Source organism: Aedes aegypti, chromosome 2 (genome assembly GCF_002204515.2).
Source record: "Aedes aegypti strain LVP_AGWG chromosome 2, AaegL5.0 Primary Assembly, whole genome shotgun sequence".
NCBI lineage: Eukaryota > Metazoa > Arthropoda > Insecta > Diptera > Culicidae > Aedes > Aedes aegypti.
In genome coordinates this window covers 339,076,455-339,097,423 of record NC_035108.1, presented here as the reverse complement: position 1 = coordinate 339,097,423, position 20,969 = coordinate 339,076,455, and the positions used below count along the sequence as shown (strand labels likewise).

Here is a 20,969-nt window from a genome sequence, read left to right as displayed (position 1 = left end):
TAATAATATTCCCACATAAACCAAAAGCTCTTTATTTGAAACCTTCAAGTAGACATGTTGTCACGATGAGAGGGGTTCCAAAAAATAGATCAGATGAAGTTAAGTATCTAAATCTTATGAAAGTTAAAAAATAACTTTCACAAACCACATTATGGGCATTTAAACCAAATGCAACAAAGATATAAAATGTCTGTTTTGACTTATTAACAGAAAATCTAAGCTTTGCTTCAAGAACAAGCTTTTGATCATCAAACAAATGTTCAGGCCAGCCAAGAATACAAGAATCGTTGTAATCTTCAGTTTCAACGATAAATGCGCTATATATTTAGGTTATGTTGACTGATAACGTTATTTCTTCATAAGCAGGTGAAATCAAATCACCTGTAAAAAATCTGAACTGCTACGGCAAATTAAAAGTAATATGTTGTTAACAAAATGTCATTAAAAGCTTAATTAAGTTTTACCAACTTCGAATGAAAGTGTTGCCTAATACATAACACCAGATATAAGAAATGAATGTAATATCAAAAATGTCACTGATAAAAGATTAAAATAAAACACTGTGCACCGTCATCAACTAACTCAACGACAGCGGTATTCCATTAATTGAGAATATTTTCTGAAATTCCTGTTCTCATTATCGTCGGCGTCAAATTGGTGGACGATTCGATTGACGCGCTGCGGCTGATTCTGTTTTGATTTGAATGGATGACGCTAGAATTGGTAGTCTAATTAGTTACCCGTATGATGAAACACGCTGAGGCTGTTGTAGTAGGAGGTGTTGATTAGTGCCATCGGAAGATCGGAGGATTTGGAACTCTGCCCTGCCGGTTCGAGTAGTCACGGATTGAACTTAAACTATAAACTAGCAGTTTGCAAATGCGAAACATTCTACGTTCTACGTTTGCCAAATGTTACCTGGACGGTATTTGTTTCAACCGGTGTAAGTCATTATTCTGAGAAGTTACCTGCATGCTGTGTACATACCCTTCGTACTGGAGGTAAATAAAGAGAAAAGTAAGCACAAAAAGGATTGCAGATATGCAAATGGTAAGGGTATCTGGGGTAATACGCACCCCCGGGGCAAAACGATTTTTTTGAAAAAATGAGTCATTTTCCGTGGATTTTTTCTTATAAAATCGTATATTGGGAGGACTTACTATCAGTCCCGATAAAATTTGTTTCCAATCACTTCAAAAATAGCTGAAAAGAGCACCGTGGGTCGTTTTGCCTCAAGGGTACATATTACTCCAGATCCCCTTAATAATCTCGCAGGTATTGCGTTTTCTTTTTCCTGACGTTTCGTCCCTGCTAGGATCAGGGATATTGAAATGGAATCTATGACGAAAGTTCAAAAGACAAATCGCCAAAAGGACATAAAATCGAATGAAAAATAATTTAAACGACAACAGGTCGAAGATAGAGAACGAAAGGTCGACAATCTTTTACAAAAGTAAGAAAAATATCCCACGAAGCGTATCATTGACGAACTTCCGACATTTCATGTCTCGACTTTTTATCCTTTTGACATTTTGTCTTGCTATATTTTATGCATGAATCCTGTGGAATATGTGCTCGGAAAATGATCCCATAAAATCACAGGAATATATATTACACTGTTTAAAAAATGGACAATTTTTAGTTGCATTTCGTGACCTTTCTTGTGCCATATGAAAGAACACTTCTAGCGGAATTGCTGTTCATATTGAAGCTATTTTCTAGAAGAATGTACCAGACTTATTGGACTGAATTCGAAATAACAGTCTAAAAGCAATTCAGGCAAAAAATAAAAAATGGATGTCCGAAAACATAAATTCAAATTTCACACACTGCAAATGTCTGTTGGAAAACAATTAAAAGAAAAATTACATAATAAAAATTTAGGATAAATGAAACAGTTTGTACAATCTGCAGGCGATGCAAGTAACTGACACTGAAGAAGATGTCGAAATACGTCAAAAAGTAAGCAATTGGGGCGAAATAAATGGTTGCAATTCTCAAATCAACTTTTTTGATTCTGTTTATAGAGATTCTGCTCAGAGTGTTCGCATACGTAAAAGAACACATTTAATTTGATTACTACACATGAGTTTGTGCAATAGTACCACGAGTAATCCCAAAAGTTCGTTCACTTATTCGTAGATATCCCTAAATCGTGTTTTGTGTAACGCTAGACAGATAACGGTTAAGCTTACATAATGTAAAAACAACTATCCGGGCAATGATCACCCTCTTATCAAACCCCAAAGAAGATGATTGCAAAAAATCAATCCAAATCAATTCACCAAACTAAGATCTTTGATTGACAGTTGCCTTCACAGTCCATGTAAGATAAGAAGAGTAAAGCGTTACTTGGAGACAACAAAACTGTGACGTTTGTACGAATGTTTTAAACAATTCCTACGTGAGAATTCCCACGTTGATTCGGGCAGATAAGGTATGAGCAAACGCATGATGGGAAGGAGATAATTGTGATAGATTTGATAGTACAAATTTGTCAATATTTTATGCAGCATTAGTACAATATTTACACACATCTTTGGATTACTTCCAAACAATAAAATGTGAAGTAATTATCATGAAAAAAAAACATAATCCAAACCTCTGAAAGAACGGTTTTTTGATGGACTAGGTGCACTTGGTCCACTCTGACTGAACAATTTCTTGTAAAATAACAATCATTTATTGGATTATAACAATCAATAATCTGGGTTCATATCTTTCAGGTATTCAGATAACCAACATCCTCTAACATATATATCTTAAATACTTCAAGAAAAAATTCCTTTATACAGCAATTCCATGAAAAACCGATCTAGTGGGTCTCCGAACTCCGTGCAAATTTGCTATTTTGTTCCTTATCCGAAATAAGGATACACGTATTTTTGGATTTTTTGATTAGGGTGACCATTTCCGAAATAAAGTGACCAGAAAAATCGCGATTTTGCAAAATTTTTATTTTTAAAAAAATTATAACTTTTGAACCGTTTGATCGATTTTCAATCTTTTTGGACAAAATGAAGGCTAAAGATTTTGACTTTTCGGGAAAAATATAAAATTTCACAAAAATTGTGTTTTTTACATGAAAAAACTCAATAGTTTCCGTTTTTACGTGTTTTGAAGGCCTCGGGACCAAAGTGGCTATTGCTGCTCTCATTTTTTCTTAAAAGTTCAGAAAATTTTACGTAAACTGTCAAATTTTCAGCGATGTATGTTTTTTAGTTTTTGAGATATTTTTTTTTTTTGTTTTTGAAAATAAAAAATCAGTAATTTTTCATCGGCACACACTGTAGGTCTCAGCGCATTAGATTTGTAATGTTTAAAAAAAATCATAACTTTTGAACAGCTCAACCGATTTCCAATCTTTTTTTATGGAGCAAAAACCTTTAGCCTTCATTTCGTCCAAAAAGATTGAAAATCGGTCGAATGGTTCAAAAGTTTTTTCTGGTCACCCTATTTCGGAAATGGTCACCCTAATCAAAAAATCCAAAAAATACGTGTATCCTTATTTCGGATATGGAACAAAATAGCAAATTTGCACGGAATTCGGAGACCCACTAGATCGGTTTTTCATGGAATGGCTGTATAAATTCCTTCCAAAAGTTCAACTGGAATTCTTCATGGGATTCCATCAGAAGTTCCTACAGGGCTTCCATCAGTGATTCCTCTGGAGTTCTACTTCCTCTTGGCGTTACGTCGTCACTGGGACAGAGCCTGCTTCTCAGCTCAGTGTTCAATGATCACTTCCACAGTTTTCAACTAAGAGCTTTCTTTGCCAAAGTTGCCATTTTCGCATTCGTATCAAGTGTGGCAGGTACGATGATACTCTTGCTCAGTGAAGTCAAGGAAATTTCCATTACGAAAAGATCATGGACCGACCGGCAATTGAACCCAGAAACCTTCAGCATGGCTTTGCTTTGTAGCCGCGGACTCTAACCACACGGCTAAGGAAGGCCTCTAGAACCAGGAGTTATTCTAGGGAATCAAACACGATTTCATCCAGACATTCCATCACGAGAACTTCTAAAGATTCAATTATAAATTTAATCAGAAGTTTCACCATGGATTCCTTTAGAATATATTTCAGAGATTTCAACTGGAAGTCTTCCATGGGCGCTGTCAGTACTTGCTCTATGGATTCCATTAGAAGTTCTTCTCGGGATTTCATCAGAAATTCCTCCAATGATTCCATAAAGAGTTCCTTCAAGAATATCTTTACAAATTCTTCCAAGGATTCCTTCAGAAGTACCCCTAGGGATTCCATCACGAGCTCCTGTAGGGATTCTATCAGGAAGGTGCTTTCATCAGAGTTCTTCTGGAGATTTCATCAGGAGTTCCTTCTGAGATTTCACACGGAATTCTTCAGGAGATTAAATCAGATGTTCCTCGAGGAATTCCATCAATGTTTCTTCTAGGAATATAATCAGGCGTTCCTCTAGGAATTCTATCAGGAGTTCTATCCGGAAACTTATCAGGAATTCTTCCAGGGAACTCATCAGGAGTTCCTAAAGGGATTACATCAGGAGTCCCTCCAATGATAAGGAGTTCCTTCAAGAATGTCTATAGGTACTCTTCCAAGGATTCCATCAGGAGTTCCTCCAAGGGTTCTATCAGGAGTTCTTAAAGGGATACTATCAGGGCTTCCATCAGAGTTCTTTCAGAGATTCCACCTGAATTGCCTCCAAAGATTCTATTAGGAGATCCTCCAGAGATTATATCAGGAATGCCTTGAGGAATTCCATTAGGACTCCTTCTTAAGATATCATAAGCAATTCTTATAGGGATTCTAACAGGCGTTCCATCAGGAATTTCTCCAGGGATTCCATCAGGAGTTCCTTCATCGGTTGCAATTGGAACTCCTCCAGAGATTCCATTAGGAATACCTCTAGCAATTCCATTAGAAGTTTCTCCAACGATTCCATCAGCTGTTCTTGCAGAGATTCTACCTGGAATCAAGCATGGGAAACGCTCACTCAGTTTTTGTGTTACCCTTACTGGCTTCCACGCACAGTCGGGAGCGAGAAAGCCGTTTCTCTAACCAAGCCGAATGTTTCAATTTTCAGTGCCCATTCTGCTTCTTCGGCGAGCGCCAAGCGAAACAAAAAAACGGCAACTGATTGAGTCGCTACCGATTCTAAAAACCGAAGGCAACCGAATGCATACCGCATGATTGTTTACATTCTGATTCCGTTGGAGTGCTTCAGCTTTACTGAAGACCTCTACTTTCTAAATTATTCCATTCCATAGGGAGTTCTTCAAGGAATTTCAGCAGGAGTTCCTCCAAGGATTTCATCTGTAGTTCCTGCAAGAATATCTTTTGGAATTCCTACAAGGATTCCATCAAAAGTTTCTCCGGATTCCTTCAGGAATCATCATTAAATTCTTAAGAAATTTTAACAATTTTTTTTTTTTTTTAGAGTATCCATCAGGAGTTCCTCTAGAGATTGTATCAAAAGTTTCTTCAGAGATTTCACCTGGATCCTCCAGGGATAACATCATTCTGGGAATTACATCTGGAGTTTTAGGAATTTCAAGAAGAGTTTCTTTAGGGGTTTCATTAGAATTTTATTTAGACATTCCTGGAATTCCTTCTCGGATTTTAACAAGAGTTTCTGTAGGGATTTCATCAGGAGTTCCCCTGAGTCTTTCAATAGGAGTTCCCAAGGGATTCCATCAGGAGTTCTTCTAAGGATTTTATCAGGAGTTCCTGTGGGAATTCAATTAGGAATTCCTACGGGGAAAACAACAGCAGTCCTTTTCGGCATTTCATCAGGAGTTCCCAAAGGATTCCATCAGGAGATCTTCTAAAGACTTTATCAGGAGTTCCTCTAGGGTTTCTATTAGGCGTTCCTTCAGAGGTTATACCTGGAATTTCTGCAGGAATTCTATCAAGAGTTTCTTTAGTTATTCCATCAGGAATTACTCCAGGGATTACATCACATGTTTTTCCAAGGATTCCATCCGAAGGAGTTCTTCAATAGATTTCATTGGGTGTTTCTGCAGGGATTGCATCGGAAGTTCTTTCATGAATTCCATTAGAAAAATTTCAAAGGCTTTATCATAAAACCTCCTGGGATTAGATCAGAAGTTCTGTCAGGGATTCTATCAGGAATTCGTCTAAATGCTCCATCAGGAATTCGTCTAAATGCTCCATCAGGAATTCCTTTAGGGTTATTCTGAACTCTTATGAACTCTTTTCGAAATTTATTAGGGGATTCTACCCGAACTTCTAGAGACTCTCCGGATTTCTCAAGGAATTTTTCGCGAAGCAACTCTAGGGATTGTTGGAGGTTTTCAGGAAATCTTCCAGCGATTTTACCAGAAATTTATTATAATAGTTTTACCTGTAGTTTGAGAATCCACCAATATATCATCCAGTGACTGTTCCTTCTGGTATTCGAAACATTCCTTCAGGGATTTCTCTGGCTATTTCAGCAGAGGTTCCTTCGTGTACGCCAAAATGAACTCCAATGATCCAATAACGAATTTTCTTTGCGATTTGATCACAATTTCCTTTATAGATTCCACTAATAAATCCTTCAGATACTTCAACAGTATTTTCCCTAATTATTTCACAATTTTTCGCGGGAGAAGTTTTTTTTAGGAATTTCACAAGGAGTTCTTCTAAGGTTAACACTTGGAATATCACCAGAGTTTCGGTAGAATTATCACCAGAAAAATCTACTACAGTTTTACCAGAAGTTCAACCATAAAATACTTCAAAGGTGTTACGAGGATTGTGCTTCAGGATTATCGGAAATTCCTCCAGGGATATTTACTCAGAGGATTAACACATTTCACTGAATGCCTTCAGGATGAATCCCTAAAGTGGGCTAAAAAGATTATTTCAATCTCTGAAAAAAATCCATGAAAATGGAGAAATTTCTTTAGAAATCCTTGGAGGTATCACCAAAGAAATCAAAGGAGAAATTCTCAGAGAATTTCCTGGAGAGATTCCTTACTATATTTCCGGAAGAACTTTTAAAGCAATGCCTGAAGGAGTTTCTGAAAGATTCTCTTGGGTAATTCCTGGTAGATTCCTTGGAAAAAAAAAACCTTCAAGACATACTGGACGGAATTGATGGATAAAGTCCTTTAGGAATCCTCGGAGAAATTTATATTAGATTATTGATGTAATTCCTGCAGATATCCCAGGATGAATGCCTCGTATGGCCGCTTCAGAGATACAAGGAAGAATCTTTGGAGGAAACACTGGTGGAATTTATGAAAGTAATTATTGAAGACTCCCTAGAGGAATACCGTGCAAGTGGAATCTCTAAAGAAATTCCTGCTGATATTCCGTGTACCGTAAAACGGGGTACCGTAATTTCGGGTGAAATTGATCATTTTTCACGGTTTTTCTAGTCTGTTTTCTATAATGTTGACAATGCCAAACAACAAAATGCAGGAAAACAAGTACGAAGGTGAGCCTCATCGACTCATGTACCGAAATTTTCTAACAAATGTCATTTTAGTGTTAACAAATATCTCTAAAATAAAAAATCAGGGGATCTCATTTCGGGGTGAAATTGATCACTTGTCAATGCCATTATTTTCAATTTTCAAAACAATTCTACATGATAAATTTGAGCTCCCTGAATCCGAATATGCTTGTCAAATTCTTAACAATGCAATATTTATATAAATAATGAATAGTTAAATTTCAAGAATTACGCGGAAAACGCCTAAATGTATGCAATTTCCTAAGGAATTCAATGATATTTAACAGAAATTCAATTATTTCAACCATATGAGCTAATTGGTACGAGTTTTGGTGATGAAATCTGGTTTAGGGATATATCTTAAGCATCCTCACAAACCTTAAGGTTTATACCATGTTCAAATCAGTGTTTAGAACTAGAAGTTCAAGGATGTTTGTCAACACTACACCGTACATGATTTTGAAATTTTACATTATTTTCATAGTAATAAACATTCTTTAACGCAAAAAACTTCACAACACATAATTCGACAATAGTTAGGACAAACAACGTTCATTTACTGCAGGTTAGATTGATATTTGTACTCCATTAAGAATAAATAAAATCGTGCGATACAATGATCAATTTCACCCTTCTGATCAATTACACCCGATTTTACGGTAACTTTGATAATGCGGGTAACTTTGATAGTGCGAGACCCCCAACATACTAAAAGAAATAACGAAGTTTCTGTCAATTAGTTAAGAAAAACGAATGCAAAAGTGAAGAGTATTAATATGACACTTAATTTCAAAGCTATTTTCGTTGGAATCAAGTGCATTTGAGGATTTTTATGCAAATATTAAAAATTTACAAGATTTTAGCATTTTTGCAACGCTTACAAACAATCTGTTCTACGAACACTATTTGATAAAGTCATAATGAGTTCGTCACTTACCTATGATAGCTTAGTTATAGTAGAACATGAATTCGGTCTCAAATCTCTTAGCGAAAACCATTTTTACAAACTGGGACCATTTTTGTAATCTAAGTCAGAAATTTCCATACAGCGTTTAACGCCTAGAGGTATGCAACACCCTATAAATGTTCCGTAATTCATTCAATCTTGTTCGATTTATACTCCATTATCAAAGTTACCCCAAAACAGAAAACCGACTTTCGATTATATGAAAAATTATATATCCATTCAGAATAAATCTTTTGGCAATCTATCAAGTGCAATCGATAGCTAGGATGTCAGTACTTGTTTTAAAAATATAAATTGTAATTCTTTGAAACAGCATGCATAAATATTGAAGTTTTCTTCGAAAAAACTATCAAAGTTACCCCGTTTTACGGTACATAGTTTTAAAGAATTCTTTTGCAGTATATCTCTTGGAATCTTTGAAGGCTTTCTAGTCGAATCCTTGGTGAAATTCCTGGAGGAACTTGATGAATCCTTGGATAAATTATGGGTAGTATCTGTATAGAAATGCCTGAAGTTTCGCTGAAGGAATTCTTAAAAAAATCTTTGGAGGATTTCCAGGTGGAATTCTTGAAGGAAGCATTGGATGAAGCACTGGAGAAATCCCTTGGGAAGAATTTGTATAGACCCCTGGAGAAATCTGTTAAAAAATTACTAAAATGAATCGCTGAAAAAATTCCTGATAGATTTTCTGAAGTAACTCCTTGTGGAATTTAAGGAGTAGTCCTACACGCAAATAAAACCGTTCCAGAAAATGCGCACAATCAGTCAGGGGGAACTTCGGTTTATGAATATACACCATGAATATAAATCACGGCATCGGGAACTATGTTCCTCAAACGATTCGTAACGCCTGCGAAAGTGATCACTGGTAGGAAGAAAGTCAAGGATCCGTGATTATTGTTCTAGTATACGAGAACAGTGTTCTTGGAACCAGCAACACAGTTCATGGTGATGTTTCGGATACCGTGATTTTATCATACACATTGGAAACATTTTATGACCGGCTTTCCGTTAATGAATTATTTATGAAGTTCTTGTTGATGTAATTGTTTTTATTCACAATGTATTGTGAAGCTACGCTATTCATAGGAAACACGAGAAGGCAGCATAAAATATCTATTTTAGGAGTCGAAAGCTACGCCCGCTAATTTGGAGGAATACACAATTTTTCAGCAACAAACGAGCACATTTTGAGCAATACGCAGTATTTTTGCTCGTGTAGCATCAAGAAAAACTAGTTACTTACTTGATAATTCACGCAGAAAGCAGTCTCAAATGAAAATTTCGCTGAAAATCTAAAACAAAAATGCATAGATTGCATGCCTTCATTCCGGACCGCTATTCCTTTGTTGACTATCGTATATTTGTTCCTGCGCATGCGTTATCATTTTTGACAGCGCGCGTGAACAAAGTTCTCGTTATCAGGAACCAAATCGTGAAAATGGTTCAACGGGTTCTAGATATCGTGATTTGAGAGTCATGATACCGAACGCGTTACTAAACAAAACATGCTAATGGAAGAAGCAAGAACTGTGTTCTTGGATTACTGATTAGGTTCATATAAACGAGATGCAAACATTCACGCTTTTGGGAACCAAGTCATAAAATTCAGCAAGCAATGCGTTCCGTTTACCGTGACTTTTTGTTCACGATTATGAGAACGGATTTGTTTGCGTGTAGTATAACTTATGGATTCCTGGAAAAACTTCAGAATAACTAGAGGAAACCACTAAAAGATTCTAGATCTTCTTCTTTTTTTGGCATTACGTCCTCACTGGGACAGAGCCTGCTTCTCAGCTTACACACTTAAATTTTTTTCACGAGCTCGGCTGTGCGAATCTCGGTTTCCCGATTTTAACCGAGACTCAGCTAACAAATTTTCAGGTTGCTTAGCAACGAAGCCCGATTTAGTGATACTCGGTTTTATTTGCTGAGATCCCAGGAAATTTGTTTGCCGACTACTCGGCTGTGCGGATCTCGGTTAAAATTAGCCGAGATTCGGCATTCTGAATTAGGGCGCAAGTAAAAATGACACAAATGTCAGAATTGAAAAAGCAGTTTACTCTTTTTAAAACAACAAATTGATGAAAATAAAAACACACACCCTTTTTGTTTGGCAAATCAAAGAGCTGTGTGTTTTTATTTTATTCGATTTGTCTATTTGAAAAGAGAAAACTGCTTTTTCAGTTTTGACTTTTGTGCCATTTTTTCTTGCGCCTTAAGTGTGTAGTGTTCTTATGAGCACTTCCACAGTTATTAACTGAGAACTTTCTTTGCAAGTTGCCATTTTTGCATTCGTACATCGTGTGGCAGGTACGATGATACTCTATGCCCACGGAAGTCAAGGAAATTTCCATTACGAAAAAATCCTGGACCGACCGGCAATTGAACCCAGAAACCTTCCACATGGCTTTGCTTTGTAGCCGCGGACTCTAACCATCCGACTAAGGAAGTGTCATGTAAATTGGTTTAGAAGATTTTTCTTCATGTTAGATACCAAAGAATATGGGCTCCACTGGACTCCCGAGTTTCTACGATGGATCAAGTCCTGAAAAACCGCAGATTATTTTCCTAATCTGTACCTGAGAGAATTCTTGTTTCAATATTTTGAGGAATTCCAAAAAAATAAAAAAAAAATAAGGAAAATCACGGGATAAATTTCTGGAAAAATCGATGCAAAATATTTTCTCTAGAGTCATCAGGATTTATTTTTTAAAGGGATATCTTGGGGGATTACTAAAGACAAATGAAGAAAAATTAACCCAGACGTATTTTACAAAGAATAACAGAAGAATATTCTTGAAGTAATTCCTAAAAAATATAATTTCTGAACCGTAACTATGGATGCTGTTTCCAATCAAGTTCAAGAGAGCATGCATGAAGAAATTTCCTCAAACAATTATGGAAGGATTCCCGGAGGTGGAATCTCGCATTAATATTTGTCGGTATTCGTACAATCTTCCCAGTGGTATTCTCAGGAATCATTGCAGGAAAAAATATCGGAATGGTTATTGAAGAAAAGTAGCGAGGAATCCCAGAAAGAATTGGGCAACGGGCAACAGAATCAAAAAGGGATTTATGGGAAATTTTTGAATGAACTCTTACATTAATTTCTTTCTTGATAATCATAGGACGTGGCCGACTCAGCTTTTTATGATAAGCTCTTGAGCTCTCGAATTATTCACATTAAAATCCTTGAGCAATTTCGAAGTACCAACTACTGATATATGACGATCACTAATGCTCATGATCACCTGGAACTAGGTTTCAAAGAGTGCAGTATATTTACATTGAGTCAAATACAATCTGATACAAATAATAGATCACCTGATCTGTGGTCGGGAAAACTAGAGGCACAATAATCTGAGTAGAGTGTTAATGAAAAGTATTTTCATCTCAATGTTTGTCGTGCTGGTAAGATATATCTCAACAGACTGGTAACAGTGTTTATAGAGTGTTGTTACATAATAGCATACCGTTAATATCTAATATGAAGTTTTAAAACATTGATCGCCCATAAGCCACTCCCCAGAGAGCACAATCGATGTACCATTATTAGTAACATAACTCGCATGCTTCTCCTATACACTCAGGGCTGATCATGTCGTGGAAAATTTTGTAACTGCCCCACTGTTTACATGATAAACATATACCGTAGAGAAGAAGAGATATGATCTCCATTATGCCTACCAATAAATTATGCTAATGGTGACCAATTTCATTCCACTCACTGAACAGTAAACAGGCACTAAAATCCATTTATCCACACAGTGAATCGTTTTGTATAAATTTATACATTTTTAGGCGTCACACATCACAGAGCACCACCTTCCAGGTCTAGATCCAAGTTCCCATTCTAAAACGCACACCGCTCGCTCGTCCTTGAACCAGTCTAAACCATTCCAAGCCGTACAAAAACAACAACAAAACATCAAACACAGCCCCAGTTTAGGTTCAACTACTAGGAAGGTAGATGGATGATCTCACACCCGATCGACCAGAGAGCAGTCTGACTGTCTAACTGAGCGATTCCTATTTCCTCTCACCTGTTGGCACGACCGGTGGATTGTTGTTGACATACATGACCCTACTCCGCTGCGCTAAATCGCCCAACGCCGACATTCTGGGGTGTCGTTGAACTGCTTGCTGTTCGACGATGACGGTGGCGCCTTCCTCTAATCGATTTTTTCGCGAACCACAACCGCCGAAATCGAGTGCATCAATTAGGAACTGTGGTCACGGCCCTCAACGCGATCGCGCACTCAATTGGCACACAGACCGCGCAGGTCGGTCACTCTCGTCTCGCAAGATCGTTAACCTATATCTATCCAAACAATTCGGATCAACTGTTTCGCATCTACTTTATTGCTACCCAGAGCAGACGACGGCTGTGGCCTCTAGGAAAAGAAACTCCGCACTGATTGGGACCCGTCGACTGAACCGGTAGCTGTGCAGAGCTAAATGACACCACACTGATCGTTGATTGCTCTCGCTCTTCTTGAACAACCACCGCACCGCCGCCACGATTCGACTGAGTGGCTGCACTCGTGTCCCGAGACTACTTCGCACAGACTACAGCAAGCAACCCGCCCGCCGCAGGCGCATATACGGTAAATGAAGTAATTGAGTCGTGTGTTCCTCAATTATAGCACTTTCATAAAATCAACTACCCGTTGCACTGATTTCCGTCTCTACCCGGCGGCTCCTGCTGACCGACTACGTATTCTTCCCTTCTTCCCCTATTTGAACGTTTGAATTGTTTATCTTCGTTTGACCGATATCTAGCCGAGGTACACGGTCGACTGACTTGACTGAACCGAACCGTTCGGGACGCGCTCTGAAGCTATTCTGGCGCTGATGATATCAAGCGCAGGCGAGAAAAGGGCGCCGGGCCAACCCTTGGGACCGCGCTCGGTTCTGTTTGAAGAAGACGACGAGAAAAGCGGAGCGAACGAGATTCACCCTTCGACACGATAAACTCTCCGCGCAGCAAATCTGCGCAATTCAGCGTGTTGTGGGAAGGGCGGCGATGTGATGCGGGTCGCGCTGCTGCTACAGTTGCATGTGATCTATGGAACCGGTTAACGATGCGCAATTTAGTCTGGAGAGCAGTGATGCCAGATTGTCAGGGAATTGATTTACATGGAACATGGGAGGATGCTGGAGATTGAAAGAGGCAGAACTACCTAACCAATAAAAAATCATAATAAATAACTTTAATGCTCTTCATTAACAGAGACTTTTGGTGTTAACAAAAAGATTTTAACCTGTACTATATGGAAACAATATAAAAAGAGCGACAAAATTATTTTTTGAACATCAAATCACTTGAGCCACTATTGATACACTTGTTCCACTAGTTGCGCTAGTGCTCCAATAGTAGCCGTTCAGGGAAGATATAAGTAATTTTCAATAAAATAGTTCATTTTTACATAGGTTTAACATGTTTCCCTCGGAGTACCAACTAAAACTAATGAAGGCGCAAGAGAGCACTTATTTTTTTAAACCTAATTATTTATGTTACTTTTTGATTTGATAGAAAGCTGAAATTTGACAAATTGACTAAACTAGAGGCGATCTTTCCACCAAAAAATAGCGCATATCGTTTTGATAAAAAAAAATACACGTTTTATTCAATAGTCCAATGTACTGGTACAATACAGCAATTGTAACCGGCACCCTAGAAATAAACGACAAAATCAAAACCTTCTTCACTCCTTTCAAGCATTTGCATTTACATTTGTCCCACTGATTTCAAATTTGTTATTACAATATTCGTAACACCTGCTGTTAACCTTCCAGTCGTCGCGCAGTTTGCCACTGTCAGAACCACCACGCTGCTGTTGTGAATGAAAAGCGAGGTATTTTCAACAGTGTTGTACAAAATACAACAGCGCGACGACTGAAGTGTTAAAAAGAAAAATAAACAGCTTTTCGCAAATTTCAGCCTATAAAATGAGTTTTATAGACTTCGATAAGCTCATTCGCAGTCTTAAAATGTTAACATCACGTAAATTTTACGAAAAATAGGTAAGTTTTCTAATTGAGTTTAACACTTTCGAAAAACAAAATAACTATTTGTCAATAACAATAAATCTTAACTGTTTTTTCATATATTTTTTATATCTTGGAATTCTATGAAATAGACATCGAATAATTTTATTTTGCCCAGCAAATTTGCATATCATATACAGTGTTCTGAAGGAAATTTTTATATTGGTCACAAAATTTGTTCGAATTCAAATGTTTTATACTACTACTGTAGCTTCTATCACTCCATGGTTTGGATGCATTTGCTCCGAATACTTTACTAAATATACAATGCCCTCCCGATCGAAATTTAGCTATTGTTTTATCTTCATTTCCAAAATTTCGTTTTTCTACTGGACGTGGTTGCTCTAAAACCAGTCATTGCAGAATTCGTTGATTTCGAAGCACGATCAAAGCAAGCGAAGAAAAACATCGCATCTGTATCGGTCAATGATCGGCAATGTTTCGCAAGTTGTAACAAGCTTGATAAACAGCAGTAGCGAAGGAAAGCTCGAAAGAGAAAGCGATGATAGAACTAATTTTTCTCGCTTATTTACCATTGAGTTTTACTCTCCTGGCATGATAAATCATCCCCGTGCATTCTATAGCAATAGTGCCCCCCAGATTTGGAGCTTGTTTAAATGGGTTTTATCATGCACTGTTATTTCCACGATAGGGTGCAGAACCACTTGGGCTCTTCCATGATTCACTTTGGCATGGGGGGTTTTTCTTGACCGATTTGTCTGAAAGTTTGCAATAAGGAGCACTACAATACGACGCATATTGTGGCCAAAAATGATCTGTGTCTTTCGAAAAACCCCACTGCCGAAGTGAATCAAAAGTGCCAAGAATAGGATCCGACTCCCTATAATCGGAGTTATAGTAGTAGACGATAAATAGACTCTCATGATGTGTTGCGGATCATGATTGTTACAGAGAGCGATAAGAGAGATGAATCCTCAATGTTCTCGGAATTCAACACCTGTCTAAAACCTCAGATTCCACCACACTGTCCTTCAAGATCTTAGCATGATTTTTTTAATGGACTTCTATACGCTTGATAACAACGTCTTCATTACATTAGGTTACATATCGTCCCCTTGATGCTACAACAAGATAACTCGAAATTTGAAATTTTCGATTTCAATACGTCAAAATATTATTCTCAATTAGATCTGCAAAATATCCACAGCTCATAAGCGTGTAATTAAATTACATAAGTTGAAGTTTATTTTTCAACCATATTCTCTGCGATTGGCCTTCACCTTGTAAAACGGTCATATTTCAAAGTTGCACATCTCAAAATTTTGATTTTCGAGTTATCTAGTTGTAGCATTATGGGGACGATATAGCGCATGGACTAAATTAGATTTTTTTGACAAATTCACGTATTTCTATGGCAATACAACTTTTTGTTCTGAACCAATTGATTTTAGTTCCGACCTCTTAAATTTTGATTTCTATGGAAATTCAATACTGTATTGATTCAATTCCTTGTGAGGATTTCGCTTATTTGTTCATTATCTTAGGTTCATTATGTTCTTCAAAGAAGGACTTTAATTTGTCATTGGAATTCATTTTTATTTTCCACCTTTATACTATACAGGGGATTTCCAATTTTCCCGGGATTTTATTTCCCTTGAAACGAAAAAACAAAGTTTCATTTTCCGAGAAATTATCAAAAAAAGGGAAAATTAAGCAAATTTGATGTATTTTGTAGAAATTTTTGGTTTTTTACTTATATTATATTTTTTGTAATTTTGTGTGGTTGCTTCTTCTTTTTTCTGAGTTAATTTGCTATGTTTCTACAAAAAAAACTCTTAGCTTAGATTCAAAAAAGGCTAAGAGATGATTCAAGGTAAGCAAAATCAATCAAACATCCATGCAAAAAAGTTGAGAGTTAAGCGAATTCTTGACAAATCGTATGAATTTTAAATCAAATATGCCAACATAGAATCATTTGATTAATCACTAGAACAAAAGACAATTTATACCGTCTTCAGCCAGACTGGAGCGGGAATCAAAGTGGCTTGATAGCTTTGTTGATAAAGCGCTCGTCTAGCATACAAGAGTCCTGAGTTCGAATCCCAGCCGAGCACGTGGATTTTGTATTTCATAATTTCACCTATATCCATCTTTACCGTAATGAATTAATTTACTTATTTTCGAAAGATTTTTATTGCAAATAATCTTTCTTGGGAAAAAACATATCGTCGAAAAGATATGTATTTTATTGATAACTATTCAATTACGAAAACAACAAAAAAACAGAGATTTATACCTTGTGATCCTATTATATTTGGTTGGATACTTGGTACCAACCAATGCACATTGGTTTAGAAGCCATATCTAGGAAGGCAAACATGTTTGCGCCTGAACCTTTTTTGCCGATGCATTTAGCCCAATAAAATGTTCTACAATGTTTTAGATTAATCGATTTTGAGCAATTTTGTTGAAAAACCCAAATATCTACACTCCCGTGCATAAGTTTGGGTTCACTTCCTAAAAAACATACAAAAGTGTTCTGTCCATATTTCTGTGATTACACGTCCAATTGAAACTCTTTAAGCCGCATTCGAAAGGCAAAGAGTTATTCTTACTTCGTATGTATTTTAACAAAAACATTTTTTGTATTTGGTATACTAAACTTTTACTCAAAATTGTAACATTTTTCAAAAAACACACTGCAAAATTTTATCTAATTTCCTCAGCATTGGATCGAACAAAATTTTTGACACAAAATTTTGGCGGAAAAATCTGGAAAGTATTCAAAATCAATGAAACAGTTTGTCAAGTCATCGTGCAAAAGTTTGGGTTCACCCCTCAGTATGGTGTATCATGCAAAAGTTTGGGTTCATCTGAACTTATTTATATCTGTGAAATCTCAAACCAATCATGTACGCGCCATTCTTTGCGCTCAAAAGAGCTTTAAACTATTGAAAACGGTTGAAAAATGGCAGATATATTGACAAAAATTATGAGCGTGCGGCTCAGGTGTACCCAAACTTTTGCACGATGACTTGACTGACTGTTTCATTGATTTTGATTTCTTACCAGATTTTTCCGCCAAAATTTTGTCGGGTCTCTTCAAAGAATATCAGATTACGATTCTAATGACACTTTCATTTAAAATTTTGGTCGATCCAATGCTGAGGAAATTTAGTAATGATTTTTCAGTGTGGTTTTTTAAAAATGTCACAACTTTAAGTAAAAATTTAGAACACAAAATTCAGAAAATGTTTTTGGAAAAATACAAACAAAGTAAGAATAACTCTTTGCCTTTCGAATGCGGCTTAAAGAGTTTCAATTGGACGTGTAATCACAGAAATATGGACAGAACACTTTTGTAGAGTAAGGTGGGGCAAAGGTTCGACCTTAGTTGTATAATCAAAGTTTCCAGGAAAACAATAGCAGTTAAAACAAAACAAATACCATACAGTAAACCTTCACATATTGGCTATAATTTTGCTGAACAAACTTGTGTCAAAATATTTACTCATTTTTAGTTATAACAGTTTCAAAATTGATTGTCTTATTTGAACTTTTGCCCCACCGGTGGGGCAAGAGTTCGAATCTAGTGTGGAGCAAAAGTTCGCTGGCTAAAACACAAAATATCGATCCTTTTATGACAGGCATACCTTACACCAGCCGTAAACTTAAGTTTAACGAAAAATACACACTTAATTTGCATCAAAAAATTGCCCAAAACCGAATTAATTGTAATATACTCAAAAATAGTAGTTTTTCGCAAAACTAAGTGGAAATGTAAAATTTTGGTGACTATTTTCACACAATCAGACAAAAATAACTAAATTTGAAGGTAATATGGGGATTTTAGGCAATTTGCAAATTTTTCCGTGATTTTATACATGGGTCGAACTTTTGCCCCACTATGGGCCAAAAATTGTTTTCAAGCATTTATGCAAAAACAAATACACCTCAAAGCAACCTTATGATAGGCCTAGAAACGCCCTTACATAAAATATTGAAAAAGATTTTATCTTCAGTTGGTTCCATGCAACGAAAGTATGTCCAAAAATTATAATATTCACGTCGAAAAACAACAAATAGCCATAACTTTTCCAAATCTCAATCGATTTTTATGATATTTGGAGTGAAAGTCTCTTTCTTGAATAGCATTTAAACCACCATGACATTTATAAGATTTGTTTTGAATTGAGCTAGAAATCTTAAAAAGAAACTCTTACCCCACTCGAACTTTTGCCCCACTTTACTCTATGTTTTTTAGGGGGTGGACCCAAACTTTTGCACGGGAGTGTATCTCTTATGGTTTGCGAGTTATGATTTTTTTAAACAATCAAGTTAGGGTGGTCCTGAAAAATAATATAATATACGCCAATTTATCGCAAACAATTTGTTCTGAGCACTTTGATTTCGCAACTTTTTGCCGAAGAAACTACTTTTCTCTCTCTTATGGTTGCAGAGTTATCAAAGATTTTTTTCCAGAAAAAAATGTTATTTTAAATGTCAGTAATATCTGATAAATAACCGATAATAGCTGATGAATTTCTCTTAGAACTTCTACGAGCATACGTCCAAGAACTTTTTTCTTTGGAAATTCTTCAGTTTCCATATCATTCATAGATAAGCCCATGGGATGTATTAGCAGGGTTCTCAAGTCATGAAAATCGAGATAATTTCTATCAGTTAATTCATAAATTTTGACCAGAATAATCAAGAAATGTCTCATGATTTCAAAAAGTATTGAACGAAAAATATTAAGGAGTAACTCCTGCAGAAATCAATAAAAGATCCTTAAGTAAATTATTATAGGAATGTTTAGAACAATTTTCAAAAGGATTTGTAGAGAAAATCTTGTAAAATTCAAAGATAAATTTGTACTGGATCTTCTAAGAAAATGGAGAGACAAATTTTTGGAGAAATCTTGTCACATATTTTTGAAGAATTGTTAAAATAAGTAGAGAAAAGTCTTTGTATGTGTCTTTTAAAGATAACTTTGACGCATCAGCAATGTTTATTCGAATTCAACTAATCTGAGAAAAAAAAACTTTAAAATTGTGTGTAGAGTTTCTGGAAAGGATTGATGAAAGAGAAAATATCTTAATTAAATAGTTTTCAAAGACATCTTTTGAAGAATTTATGAATAAATATATGTTGAGATTTTGTGGAGAAATGTTTGTAGAAACCTCTGATGTTATTTCAAGATTTTTTTCGAACCCCTATTGAGGCAAGAAATTTTGAAAGGATCTATGAAGCAATACCAAAAGTACTTCCTAGTTGAATCTCTGAAAAACATGCCTAGTGGAACTTTTCGAGCAATTCTTGTAGAAAACCTGCAACCATCTCTTGGAAGAATCCCAAAAGAATTTTCAAAGTATTATGAACAACTGGTTAACTAGTCAAGTTAAGTTTTTAAATAAATTGAAACTGAATCCCGGATTCTTTTGAATGTATTCCTACAATTCTTGAAGGAGTCATGATGGGTATTTTTGGTGATTTTTGGGAGGAAACCCTAGAACAAGCTTTGAATTCCAAAACTAGCGTTGAGGTAAAATTTTGGATAGAATTGCATAAAACATTGCTAGAGAATTCATTGTATAACTTCGGTTTGGGGCCAATGTTATACAATGTTTTCACATATGACTTACCTGAGCTAGGGATGTCAAACATCTTTGTTTGCGAATGCCACAGGCTTCTTTGCTAAAGGACGAAACCTGCGTGTCATCTGTAGTAGATTGAAAAAGAGTTTGGATATGAAGAAAATATCATACTTGCAAAAATGGAAGAGATAAGTGTCCAAAACTCAACTTATAATATTCCCACATAAACCAAAACCTCTTACTTTGAAATATTCAAGCAGACATATTATCACGATGATAACATGTCAACAACAATAACAATAAATTGGTCAGATGAAGTTAAGTATCTAGGGCCCATGCTAGATAAACATGTAACTTTTAAAAACCACATTAAAGGCATTCAAACCAAATGTAATAAACATGTAAAATGTATTTATCTACTTATTAACAGAAAATCGACCATTTGTCTTAAGAACAAACTTTTGATCTTCAAATGAATTTTCAGGCCTGCCATGTTGTATACAGTACAATATACATGTTTGTGCAAACCGAATATGTATGTGTCTCTATCCCTATATGTATATGTATGTATACCCTGAATTTACGAATAATAAAGTAGTAATTACTGGACTATTGCCATGGCAAGTCACTCCGTACTATGTGTATTTAATTCCTCGTATCACACGCCGGATAATGGGTCCCGCCCGTGCGCGAACAATACAGTATATTGTACAGTACCAATATGGACTAGCTGTTGCAATATCAGGAAGAAAGCTCTGCAGAGGATTCAGAATAAAATTTTGAAAATGATTGTTCTAAAGCTCTCTTCTTGTTATAGTACTGATGAGTTACATAGAATATCCAATTTTGTAACATTTGAAAAAATGTCGAATAAATTCGAATTTTATCGCGAATCAGATTAGGCGTGATTATATCATGGATCGCATCACCCAACATTAGTGACTCCCA

At 36.2% G+C, this 20,969-nt stretch overlaps 1 protein-coding gene across 3 annotated transcripts in view; it reads right to left on the bottom strand.

The window, feature by feature from the left end:
- The window catches only part of LOC5568491, a 133,271-nt gene that overhangs the window by 15,692 nt on the left and 96,610 nt on the right, over positions 1-20,969 (bottom strand). The window contains exon 1 of one of the 3 annotated variants that reach the window (XM_001658032.2): positions 12,456-13,538. The exons of the other annotated variants lie outside the window; for them this stretch is intronic. Coding sequence (XP_001658082.1) covers positions 12,456-12,531 — 76 coding nt within the window. The 5' untranslated portion in view covers positions 12,532-13,538. Of the gene's footprint in view, positions 1-12,455; positions 13,539-20,969 lie in introns of those variants that run through there. 3 annotated transcript variants of the gene reach the window in all.